Source organism: Bos indicus x Bos taurus, chromosome 3 (genome assembly GCF_003369695.1).
Source record: "Bos indicus x Bos taurus breed Angus x Brahman F1 hybrid chromosome 3, Bos_hybrid_MaternalHap_v2.0, whole genome shotgun sequence".
Lineage (NCBI taxonomy): Eukaryota > Metazoa > Chordata > Mammalia > Artiodactyla > Bovidae > Bos > Bos indicus x Bos taurus.
This window is the reverse complement of record NC_040078.1, coordinates 9,455,961-9,481,534: the sequence shown is the minus strand read 5'-3', so window position 1 is coordinate 9,481,534 and position 25,574 is coordinate 9,455,961. Positions and strand designations below refer to the sequence as shown.

General features: G+C 48.3%; 2 protein-coding genes across 6 annotated transcripts in view; one reads left to right on the top strand and one right to left on the bottom strand.

Annotated features, from left to right (window-relative positions):
• The first annotated feature begins 30 nt into the window (after window positions 1-30).
• On the top strand, window positions 31-11,007 carry PEA15 (proliferation and apoptosis adaptor protein 15). Its single transcript, XM_027528732.1, has 4 exons — window positions 31-190; window positions 7,134-7,307; window positions 8,652-8,807; window positions 8,953-11,007. The coding sequence occupies exons 2-4, from the start codon at window positions 7,136-7,138 to the stop codon at window positions 9,015-9,017; spliced, it is 393 nt and encodes a 130-aa protein (XP_027384533.1). The 5' UTR covers window positions 31-190; window positions 7,134-7,135; the 3' UTR covers window positions 9,018-11,007.
• Window positions 10,356-25,574, bottom strand: part of DCAF8 (DDB1 and CUL4 associated factor 8) — a 41,851-nt gene continuing 26,632 nt past the window's right edge. For all 5 annotated transcript variants that reach the window (XM_027528704.1, XM_027528676.1, XM_027528686.1 and 2 more), the window contains 7 exons: window positions 20,781-20,853; window positions 20,233-20,290; window positions 19,614-19,721; window positions 18,117-18,247; window positions 14,492-14,611; window positions 13,969-14,085; window positions 10,356-13,336 (listed from right to left, as the gene is read on the bottom strand). In XM_027528704.1, coding sequence (XP_027384505.1) covers window positions 13,220-13,336; window positions 13,969-14,085; window positions 14,492-14,611; window positions 18,117-18,247; window positions 19,614-19,721; window positions 20,233-20,290; window positions 20,781-20,853 — 724 coding nt within the window. In that variant the 3' untranslated portion in view covers window positions 10,356-13,219. The remainder of the gene's footprint in view (window positions 13,337-13,968; window positions 14,086-14,491; window positions 14,612-18,116; window positions 18,248-19,613; window positions 19,722-20,232; window positions 20,291-20,780; window positions 20,854-25,574) is intronic.

Here is a 25,574-nt window from a genome sequence, read left to right as displayed (position 1 = left end):
CATCACGGGCCGGCCGGGTGGGGTGAGGCGGCGCCGGGCTCGGGCTCAGGCTCCGCGGGCGGAAGAGGCGGCGGCGGCGGCGGCAGAAGCGGCGGCGGCGGCGGCGGGAGCCGAGGAGGAGGCTCCAGACGCTGCTCAGGAACCGGGGACGCCAGAGTGCCCGCTCCCCGAGCGCTCAGCCCCGGAGGCGGTGAGAGGGCCGCGCGGGGATGTGTCGCGGGGAGGGGAGGATCTGCGGTCTGGGCTTGGAGGGGCGTCGATCCGGGACGCCTGGGGGCAGATGCGGAGCGTGGGGGCCCCGGACGGGTTCGCTCCATGTCAGGCCCCACGGGCTTCGTCTCTGTTGGTGTGCTCGAGCGCTGAGTGCGTACTGGAGGCGGCGTGGCTCCGGCCGCCCGTTCCACGATGAACGGCAGTGTGGGAGTCGGACCGGGGCCTGGGGATTGGGATGCAGCCTGCTTCCCGCCCAGCCGACTCTACGGGGCCGCCAGCTCCCGCCCCTCCCTCCCCTTCTCTGGCTTCGGACTCGCCTCGGCTGGCGGTCTCCCTGCCCAGCCCTGCCTCAGTTCCGCCAGCAGCCGCCCCTACTCCGAGGGCTTAAACCCGGCAGCTGGCACCACGTGCCTTCATCCAGTCTCTGCACCTGGGAAGAGGTGGGGTTGTCGAAAGCTAGTCCAGAGGGAAGGAATCGGGAGCTGGAGGGTGTAGAGGAGTGGAGTAGCTAACGTAAAACCTATTAATTTCATATAATCCGTGTCAAAACTGTCAGGGACACACACACACCTACAAGAGACACGCCAACACACACGGTGACACACACGCATGTGACTCTTACACACATCAACTGCACACAGCAAATCACAAACAGCCAGCCCTGCACTTGGGCATCCAAGCCCCCACCTCATCCCCACTGCCTCCCATGTGCGAGTCTCCTGGAAGAATATCAGTTTAACAGGACAGCTGAAGTCCACCCTGATTTTCTGGGTATTTTCTCCCAGCCCTAGGTTTCGGATTGCCCCTCTTTAAAACAGTGAAAAAAAAAAAATGGTAGAAAATCCTGGTCGCATTCCAGGACAGGGAGACAGGATCTTGAGGGTGAGTGAGGCTGCTACTTTGAAACTGGGTGAGTAGTGAGGGTAGGGGCTGCTGGTGGCCTCTCTTGCTGGGTCCATTTGGAGCTTAGGGTGCTGGGAGTGGCTGGCTTCTGGGCTTCTGAGTGGCCAAGGGATGGAGGAGGGGGTGGAAGAAAGGGAGAGGGAGAAAAAGAAGAAATGAGTATGAGTCAGCCAAGGATGGAGCCCAAGTCAGAGAGAGAGAATGAGGGGAATGTGTGTGACAGGCAGACAACATCGAGAGAGGGACACAGGGACAGAGATACAGTCAGGGAACTGGGAGAGGAAGGAAGTGAGAGTCAGAGATGGTCAGAAGAGCGGGGAGAGTGCTGGGGAATGGATTACGGAGGCCCAAAAATTAGGGAGGATGAAAGCAGGGTGGTGGTGGGACCACTGGGAGTTAGGGGAAACATGCTGAATCTGTATGTTTTGTTTCCCTGTGTGTCTGGCCTCCAGGCTGTCAGAGCGATTAGCTTTAATTGCTCTTCCCTTTGTGGTTAAACACTCCATTGGGGAAATTGCCAGAGATGCCCTAGGCTGCTGGCTGCCCTGGTTGCCTACTTCCTCACTTCCCTGACACCTGTGCCCATCATGTGTGCATGTACTGTCATGCACGTATAGGACCAGTTACACCCTGTCGTGCCATCCCCTCACTCTCTTAACAGTGTCACCCACTGTGCAGTGGCAGACATCACTAACCTGTGTGCAAACTTATTTTCTTTATAGCAGGGACACTCACTCCTTCCTAGTATAGCTATAATAGTACAGTAGCTCTGTGTATTAAAATGAGGACACCAAGTCACAGAACCCAGGAATACTAAGGTATTCTTGGCTACCACCAGGTAGGATAGGATGAAAGCCCATTTAAAGACCAGGGACAGAGGTAATAGATGAGGAAGAGATAGAGATGGGAGAGAAATACAAATAGAAAGAGATAGAACCAGATGATTAGAGAATAGCACAGCCCCACTCCCTCTCTCCTGCCCTGCCTGATCCAATGCCTGGTATCTCCTCTTGCTCTCATCTTGGGTCCAGGCTTTCTTCTCTTAGTCTAAGGGCTAGAAGCTTCACCCCTTGTCTCTGTACTCAGGCGTAACCCATTTTGCTTCTTGCACTGAACATTGGGAGGTTGAGGTGTCCTACCTCACCCCCTCATTCCGAGGCTGGCTCTGGAGTCTTAGAATCCTCTTCTTCCTACTTTATAGATATAAATGCATCCCCTGCGCCCCACAAAAAGTTGAATAGAAGCTAAAGGGAGAAGTCAGTTGTGTATGACTGTAAAGGGATAATTAGGGATGGACTGCAGGACTGCTTGAATTTGGGGCCCAGATCAGACTTCACCTGGCACTTTCCCACCCCAGCCCTCTGCTTTGCGGTGATTACCACCCTCTCAAGCCCAGGCAGTAGGACTGACAGACACGAGTGCCTACAAGCCCCCTTCTGCCTGCTGCAGGGATCTCCAGGTCCTTGCAGCTCCCCTCAGCTTAGGCAGCTGCAGCAGATGTGAGGGAGGGAGGGGGAGCAGCCCCTAATCCCAAGGCTTCTTAAATTTACTGAGGATTTGGAACCAAATGCTAGGGAGTGGGGATGATCATGAATTAACGTCCAAATGCATAGAAATTCTTGGGGTGCTGCCACCTCCTCCAAAGGACGTTTTACCCCAATTTGCCAGACTTCTCCAAGTGCCCCCAGGGCCTGCCTCTCCCTCCCCAGTGCCCATGGAGCACCCACCTGTCATGTTCCCAACCACTACCATCCTAGAAGGTCAGAATCTAACCCTTACCTCTTGCTCCTCTCCCTCAGCATCCTCAGTTGGTTTGACTTTTGTCAGGGCCCCACCTGCAGCCAGCTGAGGAGGAGAGGGAGGCAGGAAGGAAGGTGTGAGGAAGCGGTGAGCAGAGCACAGAATGATCTGGGAGGGAAGGGGACTGACTTCCTGGCAGCCTCAGCTCCGGTTCCCGGTTCCTGCCTGAGTATCCTGTCCCAAGAATGGCCTCCACCCAGGCCGCCTGGTGTTCCCTGGGCAGCCTCTGCCCTGTTCCAGAGATCAGGAGGACTTTCTGAGCTATGGGGACAGGAGAATTCTCTATAGGCCCTTTGGAATTCTGAATCTTGGGTGAGAAAAGCAACATGGAGAGTGGAGCCAAGCTTCTGCCAAGGCGCACCCATCATGGCCAGACTACCACTGAATAATGGTTGACCAGGGAGACTTGAGAACCAAGTAAGGAAACTCCCCCCACACTTCCCTACTGTTGCACCTGCTGCCACACCCAGGCCTGGGCAGATGGCTGTCTGCAGGGAGGCAGGCAACCAGGCTGCCTTGCCCAGCTCCCTCACGGGGCCTTTCCCCTATCCTTTCTGTCTCTTCTTACTCACCATTCTTCACATCCCTCCCATCCAGTGGTGTCATTGTCCTGACAACTCGGGGGGACCAGAACTGAGGTTGCCATGGTAACCGCTGAGCTCAGGGCTGCAGCCTTCTCATTGTGGACTCTGTGCTCCCTGTCCCCTTCGCCGCCGCCGCAGGATTCCTCATTTGCAGCCTCAGTCTCTTCCCTCTCCCAACCCCAGTTTGCTTCCTCCGTACTGTAGGCCCCCTCTTACCCTTCCTCTTTTCTCTGGATGTAAGCTTGTGATTATCTGCCTGCTTTCACATACTCTCAGCTGGTCAGACACACACACACACACACACTAGACCACATACACTCAGAACCACTCATCCAATGTTGGCACATACATATCCGTTACCAGAACATCCACACACACCCACAGATAGCAGCACCACCTCCTCCCTGCGCCTGTGCCCACACTCAGAGCAGCACCCACACAGGGTTCTGGTGCACATACCTTCCCACCCCATTTCTCTTAGGGGCCTCCTCACATCCATTCCACTCTCACAGAAAGGTCCTAACCTGCCGCCCCCAGGCTTAATACACATTAATCCCTTCCCACCTACCTCCCCTGTAAATCTGCACACACACACACTCCCTCCTCCCTTCCAGGAGCCACACACACACCACACACACACACACACCTCCCTCCCAGGAGCTACACACACCACACACACACACACACACACACACACCCCCCTCCCTCCCAGGAGCTACACACACACACACAAACTCCCTTCCCCCCTATACACACTCCCTCCTCCCTCCCAGGAACTACACACACACACACACAGACATACCTCTCTCCCAGGAGCTATACACAAACACACACACACACACACCCCCCTCCCTCCCAGGAACCCCGCCCCCCCCACACACACACACCTCCCTCCCAGGAGCTACACACACACACACACCCACACCCACCTACACCTCCCTCCCAGGAGCTACACACACACAGACACACACACAGACACACACACACACCCTCCCTCCCAGGAGCTACACACACACACCCACACCCACCTACACCTCCCTCCCAGGAGCTACACACACACAGACACACACACAGACACACACACACACCCTCCCTCCCAGGAGCTACACACCCACACCCACACCCACCTACACCTCCCTCCCAGGAGCTACACACACACCCCCCTCTCCCCCCACCCAGGAGCTACACACACACACACACACACACACACACACACACACACACCCACACCCACACCTCCCTCCCAGGAGCTACACACACACACACCTCCCTCCCAGGAGCTACACACACACACACACCTCCCTCCCAGGAGCTACACACACACACACACACCTTCCTCCCAGGAGCTACACACACACACACACACACCCCCCCCCCCCCACACACCCACCTCCCTCCCAGGAGCCACACACACACACACACACACACACCTCCCTCCCAGGAGCTACACACACACAAACGCCCTCCCCCTCCCAGGAACTATACACACTCCCTCCTCCCTCCCAGGAGCTACGCACACACCCCTCCCTCCCAGGAACCGCCCCCCCCCCCCACACACATTCCCCCCCCCTCCCTCCCAGGAGCTATACACACACACACACACACACACACACACACCCCCACCCACCTCCCTCCCAGGAGCTACACACACGCACACACTCCCTCCTCCCAGTGTCTCTCTCATTTACAAACTCTTCTTCCATGTGAAAGCAGGGCACCATGATCCTAAAGTCTGTCCCATTTTTGAGCTGAGGGCTTGGTCTCAGAGTCTCCTCAGTGGGGGCAGTCTTCTTGAGGGCCTCCCGCCCACGCTGCCCTTTTCCTTTCTGCTCTTTTCATACCCCCCTTCATTCTTATCCCCGTCTCTGAACCCTGTCCCCGTCATTCCCTTGTCTCTGTACCCCCCCTCCTGTCCTTGGATTATCAGTGCCGGGGGCGGGGGCTGAGGCTGAGCTCCAGAGCCTGCTGCTGTGACCTAGATTTCAGGGCGGAGACGGTCCTGGTGCTGACAGTCGGAGAGCGCTGCTCCTGGCCCAGCCTGGCAGGGCCACCGCTGGGCCCTTCTGTCTGGTTGCACCTGGGTGTGCAAGTGAGCATGCATGCAAGTGCCTGCTTCTCTGGGGGTCATGCTGGCCCTGCCGCCTGGCTTATTGTGTGTTTGTGTCACGGTGCCTGCCACCAAGGGAGGCTTGTTTGTTCTGGTCCAAGCAGGGGGCTGGGAATGGGGCCTGCTGGGTCCACACCCCTTACTATATGGTGGCCATGCTTCTCCACCTCAGCTTTCCTTCACATAAACAGAAATAAGGAAATGGGCTGTGTCAGCCAGCCCCTTTCTGCAGTATTTCTAGCCCATTCTTGGAGATTTGTGGGCAGTTTCGTACAAGGTCATCTCCCTCCTTGCTCCACCCCTTGGTCTAGCTACAGACTGTTTACGGCATAACTTATTTTTGTAAATGCTTTACTTTTCTAATTACAAAAGAAATACAGTTCTAGGGGGGAAAAATCCCCTTTTTAAAAACCTACCACTAGAGTTGTATATTTTATCAAATCCAGAAAGTTCATTCTAAGGTCTGGCCTTTCTTCTTTCTGTCTTAGCCATAGTCCCTGTCTTAGTGGAAGGAGGGTCTTTGATGTCCTCTCCCTTTTCACCCAAGAATCATGAAAGGGGCATGGGGTGAAGGCCTAAATGAGATCCAGCCTTCCCAGCTTTGGGGAGGTCATGTTGAAGGTAGTGCCAGCCGGATGTTGATGGAAGCATAAGTGGCAGCCCCCTTCCTGCCAGACTTTCCCAAAGCAGCATCTGAACCCCTTCCCCCTGCCACCCAGCCAGCCTGAGAACTGGGCAGGGGGCCAGAGCCAGCCGCTTGGTATTCTTGGGCGCGGGGGCTGTAGGCATAGCACAAAGGCTAGGAGAGAGGGTTGTGTGGAGGTCTGGCAGCCATCAAGGGAGAAAATGGGCTCTACAAAGGTGGGGCTGTGGCCCATTGCTTTACCCTCCCCACCCCCACCCCGATGACTGAATACAGGGCTGAGCACAGAGGGGCCAGGGGACCATTAGACCAGGCAGCTAGGCATCTATCCAAAAATGAGTCACTAGTGGGGTAGTGGGGAGTTGAACTGAGGGACCCCATTTGCTTCTGGAAAAGAATAGGAGCTAGAACATGAGCCCCCCCAAACAACCCCAGCCCCTTTTTTTTAGCTTCTTACTGCCACAGCAAGCCTTTCCCTGGTGGTAGTTTTGGAGTGTTTTGTTTTTTGACAGGGGGAGGGGTTGCAGGTGGGTGGGGCAATCTGGGTGAGAAAGTCAGGAGCAGGTTGCTATGGTAACCGCCTCCTCAGTCAGGGAGCCGTTGCCAGGGTTACTGTTACAGGGAGGAAAAGGAAGAAAAAAGATGGTGGGAGAAGGAGGTGTGATTTTTCACTCTAGACTTGAGCCTGGTCCCTAGCTTTCCAGTTACTTCCTGTCTGCTCCTATCTCCTTGGGGTCTTCCTTTTCTCCCTCCAGCCCTGGCCTCCCCAGCCTGAGTTCTGGGCACATGCCTGGCAGGGCTGAGGAAGTGGGCAGTGCCAGTGAGTGAACCAGATCCTGAAGCTCAAGTTCAGCGTCCTGTCTCCTTGTTCCCCCAACTCCAGTCATGGCCGAGTACGGGACCCTCCTCCAGGACCTGACCAACAACATTACCCTTGAAGATCTGGAGCAGCTCAAGTCAGCCTGCAAGGAGGACATCCCCAGTGAGAAGAGTGAGGAGATCACTACTGGCAGTGCCTGGTTTAGCTTCCTGGAGAGCCACAACAAGCTGGACAAAGGTGGGGGAGGGGGCCACAGGCATCTGGCCATCAGCCTCTCAGGCTCAGCTCATGCAGCAAGTAGAAATCAGACCTCCTGTACAAAGACCTCCTCTCTGACAAGGCAGGATGACAGGAATGCTCGAGGAGAGGAGACTGGCTCTAGGGCAGTGGTCTTTACATTCTTCATGGTTCCCTTGTCAGTAAAAATATTAATTCAGTAGATGTTACTCAGATCCTACTGTGCTGTGCTACTATCACATATATAATAGAACATTAAAGTTAAAAGCGATAAAAGTTTAAAACCACAAGTTCTATCATTTTCTTGTCTACTTTTAGAGACCACTGCCCTGGAAAGGGCTTTGGGGAGGAACTGGTGTTTAAGATGGCCCTGAAGGGCAAGAGGGATTTCAAAGGTAGGGTCCAAAGGAAGCCCTGCTAGGCAGAGGGACACAGTATGTTTAGAAGTGGCTGGAAAGGTGAGTTGAGACTGTGCTGTGGAGGGCCTTGAGTGATGCAGCATTTGATAGGTGAGGTCAGTGACCTGAGGGCCCTTTCAGAGATGAACCTGTAGCGTGGAGTATAGGGAGGCTGAAGGAGGACATGCTGCACTCAGGAGACTACTGCAGTGGAGGCGAGGAGCCAGGCAAGAAGGCCTCGGCAGTCTCCCAGAACTGGCCAATTCACACCATCCCTCTGGTCCTGCCCGTACCTTCTTGTTCACAATTACCCCTCTCACTAGGCCCAGAAATCTCTCCCAGTTTGTCTCAGATCCCACCCTTTCAGTCCCACTTGGGCTGCGTGGAAATTCTGAGGCATGTTGTGGTTTTGTCGCTAAGTCATATCCTCTGTCTCTGGGATTTCCCAGGCAAGAATACTGCAAGGAGTTTGCCATTTCCTTCTCTGGGATCTTCCAAGTCCAGGGATCGAACCCGAGTCTCCTGCATTGGCAGGCGGATTCTTTACCACTGAGCCACCAACCAGCAAAGCCCCCATTCTGATGCTTACTTGGAGGAAAAGTGGAAGAGGGACAGGGTGGATGATGGGTATTTGGAAGGCCAGTTCATTTTCTCTGCTCCCCTCCCCTCCCGTGTGGAACCTGGTATTTCACCTAAATCTCACATTCTAAATCTGTAATCTTGAAACTTAACTGATTAATGATCTGTCCTTCCCGGGAATAGTCAGTCCTCTGTACTGTTTTTCGCCCTGGCTTTCTGTTCCTGGCTTAGTTACCCCTCATCTTCCAGGGAGGCCTCACTCTTCTGGTGGAAGCGCTCAGTCTCCGTTCTTGAAGCCCAGTCCAGTAGTGTAGGGGAAGCTGACAGCTACAGTCTAGCTCTGACCCTGTCTCCTGCCTTCCTCTAGACAACCTCTCTTATATCGAGCACATCTTTGAGATCTCCCGCCGTCCTGACCTCCTCACTATGGTGGTTGACTACAGAACCCGTGTTCTGAAGATCTCTGAGGAAGATGAGCTGGACACCAAGCTAACCCGTATCCCCAGTGCCAAGAAGTACAAAGGTAAGAGGCCATGCCTTGAATGTGCACCTCTGCCCCCCACGGACTACCTGTGCAATACTTGAATTTGGGGAGGACAGAGGCTCTGTTAGCCTGTCTGCTGTCTCCCATGACTTCTGTCCCTGGACATGTGCCTTTTTGCCCTCAGACATTATCCGGCAGCCCTCTGAGGAAGAGATCATCAAATTGGCTCCTCCACCGAAGAAAGCCTGAGCAAGGGGGAGGAAGAGGAGGAAGGTTGGACCTTCATCAGACTACTCTTTCCCCATCCTGCAGGGGAGGGGCAAGGGCAGCCCTCCCCCATCTACCCACTTACTAACCTGGTCCTAACCCCTTACTGTGCGCGTGTGTGTGCGTGTGCGCACGCTCTGGCTGTCTGTCTACATGTCTAGCTCATCTAGTTCCTCCTCCTTGTGAGGGGATGGGGGTCAGGGGCTGGGGGTGGTGGTGGGGCTCAGTTTCCCCACTCCAGGGGGAGTTGGGGGCTATTTCTATGCAAATAGAAATAGACACATTCTCTTACTTCCCTTTCCTCCACTCTTCCCCCACCTCCAAGTGTGGGAGCAGAAAGGACCTGTGTTTTCCTACATTGAGGAGGCAAGGCAAGAGTAAGGCATGGGAGAGTTGGGTGAATCTAATGAAAAGCAGTGAGAGGAAAGATGAAGAAGCCACCCAACCCCCACCTGGCAGGGGCAAAGAGAAGCCAGAGTTTGTGTTTGTACCCCAATGCTGGACTGGCTGAGGAGTCCTGTTTCCGACTGTTCCTCAGGTTAGAGGGCCTGGGCACCAGCAGGTCCCCTTTTGCTCCCCTTTCATAGGCCTAGGGTGGGTGTGAGCCAGGGACCTGAAGAGAGAGATCACTGGATCCTTTCCCGGCCCCCAAGTTCAAACCCCATGAGAACCCAGCACTAGATTCCAGCCCCATCCCCCACCTCTGGAGAGACAATGCTGGGAACAGACCGACCCCCACCACTGAGCCTGAGGGGATGAAGGCAGAGAGGAGTCCTCTTTTCTACTCCTTTATTCCTACTCAGACTGTTGCACATACTAGCCTTGGGAGTTCCTAGAATAGAAATCCTTAGGTTTTAATTCCAGTCCTGTTTCCACCTACAGAGTCCCAACGTGGTTATTGCAGGCAACGTTCCCTCTCTCCGTGGTCTAGAAGCCCCTCCCCCAAGGTAGAAAGAAGGGAAGAAGCTAACTCCAGTGTTTCCGTTGCACTGATCCCCAATTCAGTCCAGGAGGGGGCTTAGTAACCCCTCTCCCTCAATATCCTGGCACCTTGGGCTTGTGAACGCCTCCTAGCCAAATCACTAGAGTACAGTGACCCCAGCCTCCTGCCTGTCCCGAGTGAGCCCTCCCCACCCTGACCGTGCTAACTGTGTGTACATATATATTCTACATATATGTATATTAAACCCGCACTGCCATGTGTACCCTTTTTCTGTGGTGTCTAGCATTAACTTATTGTCAAGGCCCGGGCGGGGGTGGAAGGAGAATGCCACAGTGAAGGGAGTGGCAGAGTCAAATTGCTATATAGTCGAAAAAGAAAACTTTTTTAAACTTTAATTTCACATGCAATCTCAAGAGACTATTTAGAGAGTTTAAGTGAGGTGGGGAGCTTTTGGGATGTTGGGAACAAAACTTCAGTGGGAGGGAAGGGCTGGCTGTTGGAGAGGGAAGAAGCCAGACTGGCTGGAGAGCACCCTCTACCAGCCCAGCCCAGCCCAGCCCGTCCCCTCTGGCCACTGCTGCGGACACCTGCCTTAAAACATACACCTCGAGTACTCCACAGTTTTGCCTTAAAGGACCTTCCCAAGTTTCCCCAGCCCTGTCTGGCTTTCTCCCTCAAGGAGAGAGAGATACTTGTAGAATTGGGAGGTGGAAAATGAGCATGAATTGTCCTTCCAAGCCAGGATACGTTACGTGAGATGGAGTCAGAGAGAGAGAGAAGCGGGGAATAAAGAGGCTCTTCAAAGCGAGGCTTCCTTTGAAGAGAGGAGAGGATGAGATGAGAGAAAGGAGACAGGGTTCATTTTCAGCGGAGTGTAGTAAATTTCTCTGTAAGGCAAAATAATCTAAAAAGACTAACCTGCCCTCCTACCCCCATACTGCTGTGAGACTGCCCCATTCTCTGCTCCTCTGTCTGCAGTGTGCACGGCCTTGTTCTAACCCTGGAATAAAGGTGATTGATTGTACTGTACCTAACTGATTTTAGAATTTCTGTGAGTGACCAAGATTTTGGAGACTTTGGATGACTGGGAAGGGAGGGAGAGCAAAATTTACCCCCAAATCCTTAACTGCAGCCTGGAACAGAGGTCAGGAAAATATCCCTAAGTAGTATCTCTCCCTTCCCTCATCTTCGAAGTATCACTGAACTGTGAGGCCTGTTCCACTTACACAGTCTCCAGCTGGAGCCCAACTGTTGGAAACATGGATATACCAAGCTGGACTTCCTAAAATTGTAAAACTAAGGTCAGGCACCATACTGAAAGGAGCAAAAATAGACCATCACAAGTGAATGGCTCACATATCACACATAGAGCAGCAGTCAGGAAAAACAAAAAAAAGCTTTACTGAGAGAAAATACACAACAAATTCCAGAGTGCATGGTTTCAGCCCACTCCATCACCCTACCAGCAATAAGAACACAGACCACTCACAGCCACCACACATTCCCTACCTCTGGAAGGAAGTGTAGCAGCTAACATCTGGTCTGAGAGCTGCTAGGAAAAGGGACAGGAGGAAGGAGTGTCTGGGAATTCCATCCTTTCACTCTTCCCTTCCTTCCTGGCCTGTTCTAGTGGAATCTGACTGTCCCAGGATGCAGAATTCCTAGCTGGGAACAAACAAATAGCAGCAAAAGCATTTAAGGGCAAGAATTCAACTGGGACTTTCCTATTTATTGACCACTGACACAACAGATGTCTGAGCCCCAGCCACCTTAATCACTCCTTAGATTAATGCCTTGTCCTTCAATCCCAAGATATGGGAAGGTGGACAAGGTAGAAAGTCAAACACAGGAGGTCTTTCCCTATACTCTTCCATTAGGAAGGGAGCTGGTGTGAAGCTGGATAGCTTAAAGAATCAAGCAGATAAAGGTCAGAGTGAGTGTGTCTTCTATCACACACGGTACTAGGAGAAATGGTCTGCAGTGGCAGGACCCTTCCTGAAGTCATAGTTCAGTCAAGTTTTAAAGATAAGCCAGTCTCTGGCTAGAAGAGCCATCCTAAGAACCCTTACAAGATTTAAGGAGAGGTAGGATATCTGGGGCAAAAAGCTGAAAGGAGTTTTCCTCAACCCTGAAACCATGGTGGGAAAGCATGGAAGGGCAGAATCCTTCCATTCCTGAGCCTCCAGGAAACCTAAAGAGTTAAGCCCCAATCTCCAATGGCCATGCACAGAGGGTAGGCTGACCCCAGGTGACACCTCCATACCATTACTTTCACTCACTCTCTCCTGGAAGTCCCTTTATTGCAGTCATAGAGAATATATAGGTATTTAAACTTTGACAATAATGTTAACGGGATACATCCAATTTTGAGTTGCTTTTTAATATATTTATAGATATAAAATTAGGCCTCTAACAGTGATAGGGACAGGGAGATTGCTGCCACCAAACAACTTTTTTTTTTAAAGTAAGAGAAGAGGTAACATCCTTCCTATGCTTCCACTTCTGCCCCTCCTCCCACCTCCCCCCAACCTCCCTCACCAGACCTACTGAGGGGATGATGGGATAAAGAAGAAAGTGAAGGATACATAATCAAGTGCAAAACACTGTGATAAGTTCAGAGAATGAATGGGGTGGAAAGGAAAGTGAAGAGTGTAGGATGGTTAGGGACTCGTATTAAAAAGACTTCCCAGAAAGACAGGATCCTGGGATGGGGTTGCTCGGGGGTGGGGGGCAGGCGGGCGGAGAAAAACAACGCAACTGTCATAGACTTTTAAAAAATAAAAGAAAATAAAGTCAAAAACCTAAACCAAAGAGAGTGTGGCATTTCTACCACCCCCAGTCTGGCCCCTCGGTACTGAACAGCCAGTTATCCCCCCACCCGCCACCCAAGAAACAAGGGAGACCAAAGAAAAGGAAACCCCATTCCCTACCCCAAACCAGTTAATAAAATAGGCTCTCCCTTCCCCCCCAAAAAGGGTTTGGGGAGAAGCCATTTCTGCTGAGTCCTATGCACCTCTCCATGGAGCCCCATTCCAGGGCTCAACTCCCACTCCTAGACACTCTCTGTAGGTTCACTCCCCTCTGGCTTGTCCTCCTGGGATGTCTTTTTTTTTTTTTTTTAAATCTAAAGCAAAAAAGTCCAAAGTGCGTTTCTGCTGAATGTTAGGGCCTGGCACAGGAAAGGGCTGCCCAGGCAGGATTGGGTTGGCAGCCCCAGCCCACCCCTCCTGGGTATGAGGCCTCAGGATGGCATGCACTGCACCCGGTCAGGACCCTCCTCCTCGTCCGATGTGTCTGAGGAGCTGGGAGACTCATCAGAGTCGGCGTCTGTGGCCCCAACCCCAGGTTCTCGCCAGCGCTGTAGGATGGGAAAGGCTTATTAGTAATTTCCTTGGAACAAGGTCAAGCCTGTTAGGCCTTAGCTACAATTTATATGCTCTAGCCCAGGGGTCAGCAGAATTTTTCTTAAAGGGCCAGATGGTAAATATTTTAGACTCATGGGCCATATCTCTGTCACAACTATTCAACTCTGCTTTCCTGTTGTAGCATGAAAGCAGCCAGACAATACATAAATGAATGGGGGTGGCTATATTCTAACGATACTTTATTTACAAAAAGCAGGCATTTGCCAAAACTGCCAGTTTGCTAAACCCTACCCTAGGGTCTCTTTTGGCATGAGAGAAAAAAAACAGAAGACAGCTTGAGCTTTATTATTTCTTCTCAACCCCTTCCCCACCCTCATGTGTTTGCCTTTTTGAAGACACCCTGGCGCATGCATGGTGATGGAGAACACAAAGCAGACACCATCTATTTCCACTAGTGGCTTGTCCAAGGCTACATGAAGGCTCTGATGGGGATGGGGAATAATGGATAGGAAACCCAACCAACTTCACCTGATTCCTCCTGAAGCAATGAGGAAGTATTCACTGGAATGTTTCACCCTGTTGAGAGGGTCACTGCCCTTGGGACCCACTTCCCACTCCCGCTTACCCGGTGATGGCGCCTCTGTCTCAGGTGGTGCATGAGGAACCAGAGCATGTGGCTATCAAACAGGTCAGTGTGGTGCAAGCTATCTTCATCCCGTTCCCGCTTGTTCTTCTTAATCACCTGGAACCGAAGAGGGTGAGGGGATTGGGTGATGAATATAAACCCTAGACTTGATCAGAATAGGCTGCTGTTCCAGCCCAGTAAAATCTTCCCTTAGAAACTTATTAAGCTAGAGTGAGCTAGATAAGACTAAGAAAGGATGCTCCAGGCCCATCCATTGAGGTGGATAATTTTTCCTAAAGATGTCCCCACCCCCACTTTACCATTAACTAGAGGCACTTCAAAGCTGTGCCATGGACCCCTGGACTGGGACTATTCCTAGAGAGGCAATGACAGGAATGTGGGGAATGGTGTTAGAGCAGCACCTTTAAAAAACTGTACAGCAAGTTATTCCCTTCTATAACAATGAAAACTCCTAACAGTATTTTGATAAGCAGAAAGAAGAAATCCTTAGTCAGTTACTTACATCCTTTAACCCTGTAAGTTCAGTGGAAGTTTCAGCTGTGGGCGCCCAGATTTTGACATCATGGTCTAGGCCACTGGTTGCCAGCACAGGCAGGTGAGGGTGGGGCTCAAGACAGTTTACCTGGTCAGGAGAAGAGGAAAACATAGGCATAGGGGTACGTGGGAATAGTCTAAAAATCACTTCTCATTTTTCACCAATAACTGTCCTTGATAAAAGTTAAGGTAGCTGCTGGGAGGACATGCCCACCCATCATGAGCCTAGGCCAAAGGTCCTGGACACAGACTGGGTATAAGATCAGGCCGATCTCTCATTTCCCATGTTTAGGTAGGGGTGGCCTCATCCCCAGACATAGCTCTAGGGGTGGGCGGGTGACTGGCCAAGCGTATGCTGCCTTCACAAAAAAGCAATGAGGTCCAGATGACCTCATTCTCTCCAGATTCCAAAGCTCCAACTCGCCCAAGGCTGGAAAAAAACATCTCAGTGGCTTTTACCAAGTGGCAAATAAATTTTTTAAAATGAAGAAAACAGCAGCAGCTGCTGAGCCCCTAGAGAAGGCTCAGAGAACAATTACATTCACTTGGCACTGTTTACTAGAACTGGAAGAAGGCATGGGCTGGGAAGAGGCTGAGCCTGAACACTGGTTGGGTAGAGGAGACCCACATCTGCTTGAGACCCCTGCACACCCCAGGAGACGGCACCCTGCTGCCTGCCGTGAAAGCATAACAGGCTCAGCTGCAGGACAGTAGAGTACAGCAAGGCAGTTTCCTGGGGCACCGACCGCCTCAAGCTCAGCCACCCTCCGGATATTATTCACTGAGCAGGAGGAAGGAGTTTCAGAAGCTGAGACAAACGCCTTCTGGCTTAGGCAGCCTCTTATCCAAAGGCACCCATGCCCCCTGCTGTCTGACTTGGAAACATCAGCCTTCCTCAGCAGAGCAGGGCAGCTACCATCCCCACCAGAAGACCTGGTCCTAGTCTAGCTGCTAAAGAATTTTTGGGCTTTTAGTCAGACGAGGAATAGACAGCAAAAGTATCCAGAAGGAAGACGGTGTGGCCCCGTCCACTCCTCACCTCACCCCATCCCACCCTGTCTTGCAGCTGCCATACAGTCCAAGAAAACAACCCTCGGCAAACAGCCTCTCAGTTCTCTATGGACCAACCTCTGCCTCGCCTGCACATGCAGAGTGGCTGACGGGAGGCCAAGGTCAGCATGGAAAACTGACATACAGATTTCTAGTATTTGTCTTCCATTTTATAAGTAAATTCTGAGAATAGACTGACGCTAAGTCTGAGTGTAAAAGTAAAACAGAAACCACATTTCCCTGTCTCCTTTTATTCCACATATCAGCTCATTGCAAAGTTTATATCTGAGCTCCTTTAGGAAGTGTGGAAGAAGCTCCACCACCTGGAGCAGAGAAGGCACTAAATAGAAAAACTCCAATGCCAGAAATATTATCAAGATATGTGATAACTTAACACATACAAACCTGAACTCATTCATCCATCTCCAGATAAGCCCTTGCTACTCTTCTAAAACTCTGACCTAGCTTTGCTAGACAAGTCAGTAAAATAAAAAAGCACAGGAGAGAAACTCCTTGGAACTTGAGACTTATGGACAAAGTCAGTGACAAGAGAACAAGACAGTAAGTTACATATAGTACCTGAGTTGGAGCTTGCAGAGGGAGCCGACAGAGAGCTTCTGGGCCAGAAGACCTGGTCGTTTCACCTGACCTACCTGAAGGTCAGGGCTTATCCTGTCAATAATGCCTGAGCAGAAAAAAGAGCTCTGGCCTTAGATGACTGAGTTAGGGGATGCAGAGGATGGGATAAAGGAGCAAAGTGCTTTTGGGAAACTAAGGATTGTCCTGTGACAACCCTTGGCCCTGAGTGAAAACAGTAAAAGGCCTAGATTTTGAGCCAAATACAAAATCAAGAGACTTGGGCAAGGTGGATGAGAATTTCAAAGATCCCTATCTACTTTATGATATATTCTGCATTCAGGCTGGTGCTGTGACCTCACTGCTGGGAAGTTAGCACAAGTAGTCACAAGGAGCCACGTGAGGACCGCACGGATCATTCAGCTTACACAGAGGCAAGAAAAAAGCAGGAATCTCACTGCAGGGTGCAGTCTTCATACCTCCTGTTCTAGTGCTTCACTCTTATGACCACTAAAACTCAGGCGGGGGCCCACCCATCCAAAACAAATGCCCTCCCCATCTGAGCACCTGGATTAATCACCAAACCCTGACACTGGCTGAGCTGACAAGAGATTGGCCTGTGGAGTGATCTGGGCAAAAGACAAGTACTGGCCTGTGGGGAGGGCATTTAGCCCTGTATTTCTCTAGAACAGTATGCAAGACAATAGTTTATGAAGAAAAGATTCACTGGCTTCCTTTGACTTCCTTATGGCTACACGCCCACTACAGAATTCTCATTAAGACCACAGTGTTCTGGGTCTGCTCACTACACATGGAAGAGGGCCTATGGAAGAGCAGGAAATGAGGCAGGCAACAGTGACACATCCCTTTAAGTTCTAGACTCTTCCCTGCTTATATTCAAGCCATAAAAGCCCTGGATCTATACTGGTTCCAGGTCCCCCACATTTAGTGGAAACCAGAAAAGTCTGAAATAGCCTCGCACCACGATCAGAGACACACAAGAAGAAATGGGAACCCAACTGCAATGAACCATTCTAAATTTTAATACCGCTCTCAATAAAGCTCATCAAGGGATGGCTGGGTTCTCTTACAGCTCCTCAGCCATCCCTGACATACTGTTAACCAGACTATCCTGGGTGGTCAGGACAATGCAGCTGCCCCAACTGCCTCTTTCTTACTGTCTGCAGTCTTGAAAACCTTATAATAGAAAGCTACTGAATCCTTCCTGACTCTAAGTCTCAAAGGAGGAAAACAAAATTATGGTTAGCTAGATGTATCTTAGGAAGTGACCACCTTTCACTCCCCAACTCAAGATCCTCAGCCTTCCTTTTTTGTCTTATCTCTATGGAGGTTGTCTGTAGAACTCAAAGGACAGGCAGCTATGATATGATAATGGGTTGTATAGCAGTCCCCCCACCCCCAAAAAAAGGTGGTTGGGCAGGAGGCGCATATTTTCTCTCTTCTATATATATCATGTGTGTTTGTATCAGTGTACAGACTATATCCTGATTTTCTCAACTGTCAGAAAAAAAATTCTCCTCCTAGCTTGTATCTGCTAATCCAGGATGTCATCAAGATTACTACTAAGCTACTTACTACACTGTGTAGGATGGTGTGCCTTAACTCTACTGCTTTTGTTCTGGGAAAAGTCTACACCTAAAGATATCTCAGTCAGGCCAGAGATTCTTCCCTAAAATCCCTCTCTCTTCTTAATAAACCATGCTGTAGAGTTACAGAAGACAGGAAAAGGAAAATAATTTCATTAAAACCTCAGCATCCCCATTTCATTAAAACCTCAGCATCCCCATCCCATAGTATAAAAAGACTGTACTGTCTTTTTATTTAGCTGGCTAGACCTCTAAGACATGGTATTATGTTGTCAAAGTAAGAATTCAGCGGCCCTGCTAAAACCTACCTTAATGACTGGAGAGAGTGGGGAGTCAGCCAGCCCAGCAAACCATACTCACCACGCCTCCCTTGTCCCCCTCCATGAACTGAATGATCTGGCAGGATGATTTCTCCCAGAGGAAGATGTGCCCACAGTCACTACCGCTCACCACAAACTCACTCTTGGGGCCATAGAAATTGACGCCTTTTACTGTAATGATAAATGAGGGAAAAAACCGCATGAGAGCTGGCATCAAGCCTAAATATTTACCTCACAGGAAATTTATTCACAAATCTAAATCAGCTAAGAGCCAAGAATTTCTTTCACTTTCACAAAACAAATTGAGGGATTATGCATGTAAAATAGATAGAATAAGAATCATCATACCAAGTCCCAGAGATGATTTATAGTCTCCCAAAGAGGTCCATGGAGCTGAGCAGTGTACAGTCCTCAGCAACAGCCGCTATGGAGCAGCCACCAGCCTTACTGATGCCTCACCTGTCCCAGCCTGAATGGCCCCAGACTGCCCACTCTAAAGCAGCACTGTCCTATGCCCTACAATTATCCTTGGTATCTGTGATTCACTGGTACCCTGTCTGTGCTTCCTGGGTCATTAGATGACCTAAGGCAGGTGGAAGTTTATGCTACAAAACGGCCTAAAGCACCTGAGGTGGGCTTGCTACCAAGACTGAACAATAGGACTCCACCCTCTGAAATTAATAAGAGAATCCAGGAGTCCCAACTGCTATGTCTAGTACCATATCCATCATAAAACTGGAACACTTCCTTCTGTATGCCCATGGACCGAGGTTAAATATAGCATTTCCCCTCTCTTCTCACAGTTCAAGAGAAAAAGGAAAACTAACTGCTCTCTCCCAGTCAACACTGTAACAGACATCTGTTATGAGCACTAATAACAACCAAGAGCAGTGATTTCAACTTGTCTATACAAGAATCAAACAGGTAGCTTTTTAAAACTCCTAATCAAGTTGTACCCTATACCAATTAAGTCAGAATGGATGGATATGCGAGCCGGCTTCAGGTGACTTCATCGTACAGCAAAGTTTGGGAACCACAGACAGAACAAAAAAGGCCAATCATCACTGCAAACCTGGGTGAGGCGCTATCGCCATTCCTGCTCTTCTATCTCATTCAAAAGAATTATTTCTTCCTCTTCCTTAAAAGTACAAGCTCACCCCCCTATTTTAGGCAATTAGTCTTAGTACCACTAACTAAGGAGGGCTCTCCCAAACTCCCTAGTAAGTCTTTTAATCCTGAAGTTACCTGAAATCATAAGTTTTCATATATATATACATATATATATATTTTATATAGTCAGTCTAGTTTCCTTACACCCAGACCAAGTCTAACATCACTGTCATGGTGAGAAATGCTCCCGACCCCTCTCTCCTCTAGCACAGGAGGGCTGATGAAAACTCCAGCCCACTTAGGCCTGTCCCTTGGTGATGGGTAGCCTTCTCCTTTAGGTAATTCTTATTTGCACAACCTAAATGAGATACTGTGGTTCTTCAAATCAACAGGCTTGGGGTACAGAAACCTAGAAAGACAGCCTCACCTGTGGCATTATTTCTGTGGCCCTTATATCTCTTAATATACTGGGCCCCATCACTGTGAGAGGAGTTGAAGAGGTAAATGTCTTCATCATTGTAACTGGCCAGGAGCTCTGCCAAGAACAAGCACACAGCAGTGAAGGCAAAGGCTGAAAAAAGCTAGGACTAGGAGTTGGGGGTTGGGGTGGGGCTTCTTGCCAGTAGTGCCCCCTCCTAACACCCAGGTATAGCGCCCATCTTACTCAGTTGGAACAGCAAGCAATTCAGGTGTCTAGGGTAGACTAGGAACACGCTGCCAACTCAGGGGTAGCAGAATGCTCAGGAAGATCATACCCATTAATTCAGGAATGAGTCAAAGGCGTAAGAACCTGCTCAAGCAAGCAGCCTGGCCTTCAGGACAGGCCCTGCCAAGTATCAGCTGTGGCATTCTGCGAGTGCCTGGCATCTCCAAGGGTCATCTGCTGCATCCTCCCACTGTGTGCTCACCGTCAGCGACTACTCCCCACGGCTCCACTTGGAGCTACAGCACAGTGGTGAGCACGGGAGGGCACATGCCTCGCTGGCTCAGCAGCTCCCTAGACAGAGGGGGCATGCCAGCCTAGGAGCTGGGCCCTGCTCACGTACCTGTGCCGTCGTGGCTGTACACAAGACAGGTGATGTTTGCTTTGGACTCACTGTTCACCTGCAATAAGGAGCAGATACTGACTGATGCCCCACCCCCCCATTTATTACACCACCTTCAGGAAATAGGTTTTCCTTCAAACTCCCCTATATCTTCTCCCAGAGTCTGAGAGAGAGAGAGACAGAGAGAGGCAGAGAGACAGATAGACAGGAGTACAACTGATGAAACTTGACCAAATTAGGGGGAGAGGGCTTTCTACTGGTTGTCTTCTGTGTGCTAGCCATTTCATATGCACATTATCTTGTTAGGCTTTACCACTGTGGTACAAGGCAGTTATCTGTATCTCTTTTTGTTGGTAGGAATATTGACGCTAAAGGAGGTAGGGTGACTGCCCAAGATCACAAAACTGCTAAATGGTAGAGCCAGGATTCAAATCCAGGTGTCTTTTGACTCCAAAGTCCAAGCTCTTCCCACTATGTCAACAAGTCTGGTGGCAGGCTTGGGGTTGAGTCAGGGAAGCCTGGAGCCACTGGCCCTTCATGAATCTTACCAGGTGATGAGGGCAGAATTTCTTGAGTACTCCATTGTTTTCATTCTCATCAATCTTCCTCTGGTCATAAATCCTACAGAAGAAGCAATGAAAATGTCAAAACTTACAAACAACCCTTGAAGAACCGAAGTTCAATGCAATGACTAGAACAGCAGTCAGCTGGATGTCAGAACAGATAAAAGACATTCCCCAATTCAGCTTCTGGCTTAGGCTTTTCCTCAAAAATCTTCTCCTACCCCTCTTTCAAACAAAACTCTTTTATCCAGGTACTTCTCATTTCAAGTAGTAATCCTAAATTACATTATTTTGAAGTGGCTTATCTCTTCTCTCAGCGTTTATATCACTTACGATTTATCTGCCCTGAAATAACATTATAGATCCTTTTCTATGTATGCTGCTTCCCCAATACGGTTTATTACTCATGGGCAGAGACCATGCTTTTTGTAAGTCAGGGAGTCCTCAATCCCAATCCCTCCCTGAAATTTTATTTGGCTACTTTTCCCCCTAGTTCTCCCCACAACTATTACAAGCTACCACCTATATCTCAAGACTCCCTCTATTCTTCCATCTTTCCCATCAAGCACCAAACTACCTTCACCTTCCCTCATCTTTCCAATCCAAACTTTAATCATCTGTGCAACCATTTATGACACATAGATTAGGTGCCAAGTATTATACCAAGTGCTAGAAATACAGTGAGGAGCAGGCCAGATCTAGTCACTGTCCTTGCACATCAGTGTCCCCCAATCTCCAGCGTCTCATCCCTCCAAGGACCCTGTTTAAATCCTTCCACTGACCTTTCCTACTCTTGCTTTTTCTGTCCCCCCACCTCCCCACCACGCCATCAGTTAAATTATGGAAAAGAGCAATCTGCTTTTAACATTTTCATTCCCTCACCCCCTATTCATTTCTCAATCCATTCTAATCTAGCTTTGGCTTTCAATTCACTACTGAAACTTCTCTGGCTAAAGTCATCAGTAACCTAAGCACCAATGCCAACAAGATACTTTTTTATGTCTTTCTCTCTTCTTGACATTATTCATTATTCCTTCCCTGAAATACTTTCCTTCCTTGATATCCAACCACAAGCACATGGGCTTGTGCTTCTTTGTTTATCCCTTAAATGCTGATGTTGTTCAAAGGTCCAGTCTTAAGTTCTCCTCTGACTCTATATAAGGAAATTTTAAAATCTAGAGTTCAAGTATATGTGAATGCCCAGAAACTGTGCTTACATGTATTTTTCCAAGGAGACGGGATCATAGTTCTCGTACTCTCAGAGGCCAGAGACTCAAAAGGGAGGAAGAATTCTGCACTATACTTTTTTCTGGTGATCAAATTCCATTACCAACATTTTAACTACCACCTATATGTAGATACATGTCTCTTAGATCTGTGTCTCCAGCCCACACTTGTTCTGAGTGATCTCTACATTTATAGCCACATGCCAAATGAATGTTGTAATGGAATGCCCAAAACAAAATCATTCTCCTTAAGATCATTCAAGATCTACCCTTTCCCCCAAATCTTTGTTAATGGCACCATCCTAAATTCAGGTGGCCAAACCAAAAATCAGGTCCTTTCTTCTCCTATATTTCTTTCCTGTCAACAATTTGACTTCCTGGGTATATTTCTTCACTATATCTGCTTTCTCCACTCTTATTCATTCTTTGCCTACATTATTTGTAGTAACCTTCTGATTTCCTTGCTCATACTATCACCAGAATAACATCTAACATGAAAAATTTAATGTAAATTCCATAATTAAATCTCTTCAGTGATTTTGTACTTTCTAGTAAATAAGGTTCAGACTACTCAATATGGCTGTCTACCACTCCCAAAGATCCTATACATTACACACACACAGCTATGCTTTCTTAAATATACCATGTCTCATCTTGTTATCCTAATACAATTGTTCCCTTTACCTGAAATATTTCCCATTTGTCTTTAATTTTCTTTTGTGAGAAAGAACAGCATAGTTAATGGTTTCCACCATATTGAAGGAATCTGAACTGAGTTCAGATACTATGCTACTTACTAGATGAGTAATATTGGGTAAGTTACTTAATATTTTTAATCCTTATATATCTGTTTCTTCAGAATTCTCCTTGAAGGCAGAAACTATACCTAGTCCACTGTGTATCTAGCACACAGCAAATGCTCAGTAAATGCTAGGTGAATAAACAAATGAATCAATGTATGTTTGTATTCTCCACAGTTCATTAACAAATATCCTGCATAAACAGACTATCCGGGAAATGTTTTTTAAATGAACCAATAAAAAAAGAAAACAAATAGGAGACTGCTATACTATCAATTACTACTCTTCAGCAAATATAGCTGCTAACAATCAGATTTGTTTCCCTCTAAGTCTAAATCAACAGCTTTCAAGTATCACTAGGTCATCATTATGTTCCCAAGTCATCAAATTAGTAAAAAAAAATTTTAATTAAGTATTTAATATTCTGGTGTATGGAACATTCTGTGTTCCTCAATATCTAAAGCTCTTTGCCCTTCTTTTATCTTTCTCTTTCTTCTGTAAGTATTTATTTAGAACCTACTATATTCTAGATATGATGCTTGAGACTGCTGCTGCTGCTGCTGCTGCTTAGTCGCTTCAGTTGTGTCTGACTCTGTGTGACCCCATAGATGGCAGCCCACCAGGCTCCCCCATCCCTGGAATTCTCCAGGCAAGAACACTGGAGTGCGTTGCCATTTCCTTCTCCAATGCATGAAAGTGAAAAGTGAAAGTGAAGTTGCTCAGTCATGTCGGACTCTCAGCGACCCCATGGACTGCAACCTACCAGGCTCCTCCATCCATAGGACTTTCCTTGCTTGAGACTAGGGGTTGGCAAATTTTTTTCTTAAACGGCAAGGCAGTAATTATTTTAAGCTGGCAGGGCCATCCAGTCTCTGTCACAGTAACAAATGACTATGGCTATGTTCTAATAAAACTTTATTTACAAAAACAGTGTAGACTGCTAACTCCTGTGCAAGAAAGTGGTGATACAAAAATACAAAAAATTCTCTTATTATCTGAGCATAGGACAGAAGCTTGTCATTCAAAAAAATTTTTTTTGATTTATAATACTTTATTAAGCAGTTTTAGGTATATAACAAAACAGAGAGCTGTATAGATGTTTTCCACACACTCCCTGCCCTCACACATGTACAGCCTCTCCCATTATCTAAATCACTCACCAAAATGGTAGTTTTTTAAAAACCTACACTGACATACCACAATCACTCAAAATCTACAGAGTTTACTCTGCATTCTACAGGTTTGGATAAATGTATAATGACATATATCCATCATTAACATCACAGAGTATTTCCACTGCTATAAAGAATCCACTGCCTATTCCTCTCTCTTGCCCCACCCCAACCCTGGCTATCACTGATCCTATTTCCACACTTTTGCCTTTTCCAGAATGTCATACTGTTGGAACATATAGTATGAAGTCCTTACATACTGGATTTTTTTCCCACTCAGTAATATGCATTAAGATTCCTCCATGGCTTTTCATGACATGATAGCTCATTTCTTTCTAGTGGTGAATAATGTTCCATTGTCTAGATATACCACCATTTCACATACTGAAGAACATGTTGGTTGCTTCCAAAGTTTGGCAATTATGAACAAGGCCATAGACATCCACGTATAGGTTTCTGTATAGACATATGTTTTCAACTTGTTTAAGTAAATACCAAGGAGCTTAACTGCTGGATCACAGGGTGCCAGTTCTGGAGACACTGTCAAACTGTCTTCCAAAGCAGCTGTTATTATTTTGCACTGTATGCATTTTCCTGATGGTCATCTTTCCATTCAGTTATCTGAATATCTTAAGTGAGGTGTCTGTTAAGGTCTTTAGCTCGTTTTTGATTGGTTTTTTTTTTTTTTTGCTATTGAGATTTAAGAGTTATTTGTGTATTTTGAATAACAGTCCTTCATCAGATGTGCCTTTTGCAAGTATCTTCTTAGTCTGTGGCTTATCTTCTAATTCTCTTGAAAGATACTGTCACAGAGCAGAAGTTTTTAATTTTAATGAAATCTAACCTATCAATTTTTTCTTTCATGGATGTCTTTATAATGCAAGGTCTTCTAGGTTTTCTCCTATGTTATCTTCTAGGAGTTTCATAGCTTTGGGTTTTACTTTCAGACTATGTCTAGATTCAGTTTTTACATGTCGATGTCCAGTTATTTCAGCACCATATACTGCAGAGACTATCGTTTCTCCATTTTTTGCCTTTGCATCTTTGTCAAAGATAGCTCAACTATATTTACGGGGGTCTACTTCTGGGCTCTCTATTCTGTCCCTTTGATCTATTTGTCTCTTTCACCAACATAATGCTGTCTGAATTACTGTAGCTTTATAGTAAGTCTTGAAGTTGGGTAGTATCAGGCCTCCAACTTTGTCCTTCTCCCTCAATATGGTGTTGATCTTTAGTCTCACCTCACAAACTTTAGGATCAGTTTGTTGATATACATAAAGTATCTTGCTGGAATTTTGCCTGGAACTGCACTGAATCAACAACTCAAGTTGAGAAGAACTGACATCTCCACATTATTGAGTCTTCCTGTGCCCCTGACATTTTAAATCAAATGAAGAATAGCGCCAGCACTGTCTCAACACTCTCACTGCATGTCTCTGCACAGGCCTCCAGGCCCTCACTGACTTTAAGCACCTCTCTTCCCTCCTCACCTCCTCTTCCTGCCATGCGCCTTTAACCTAGTGTTCTCTCAGTGTCACTGATAACAACCAACAGGGAAGCAAAGGACTATTTACTGACTCT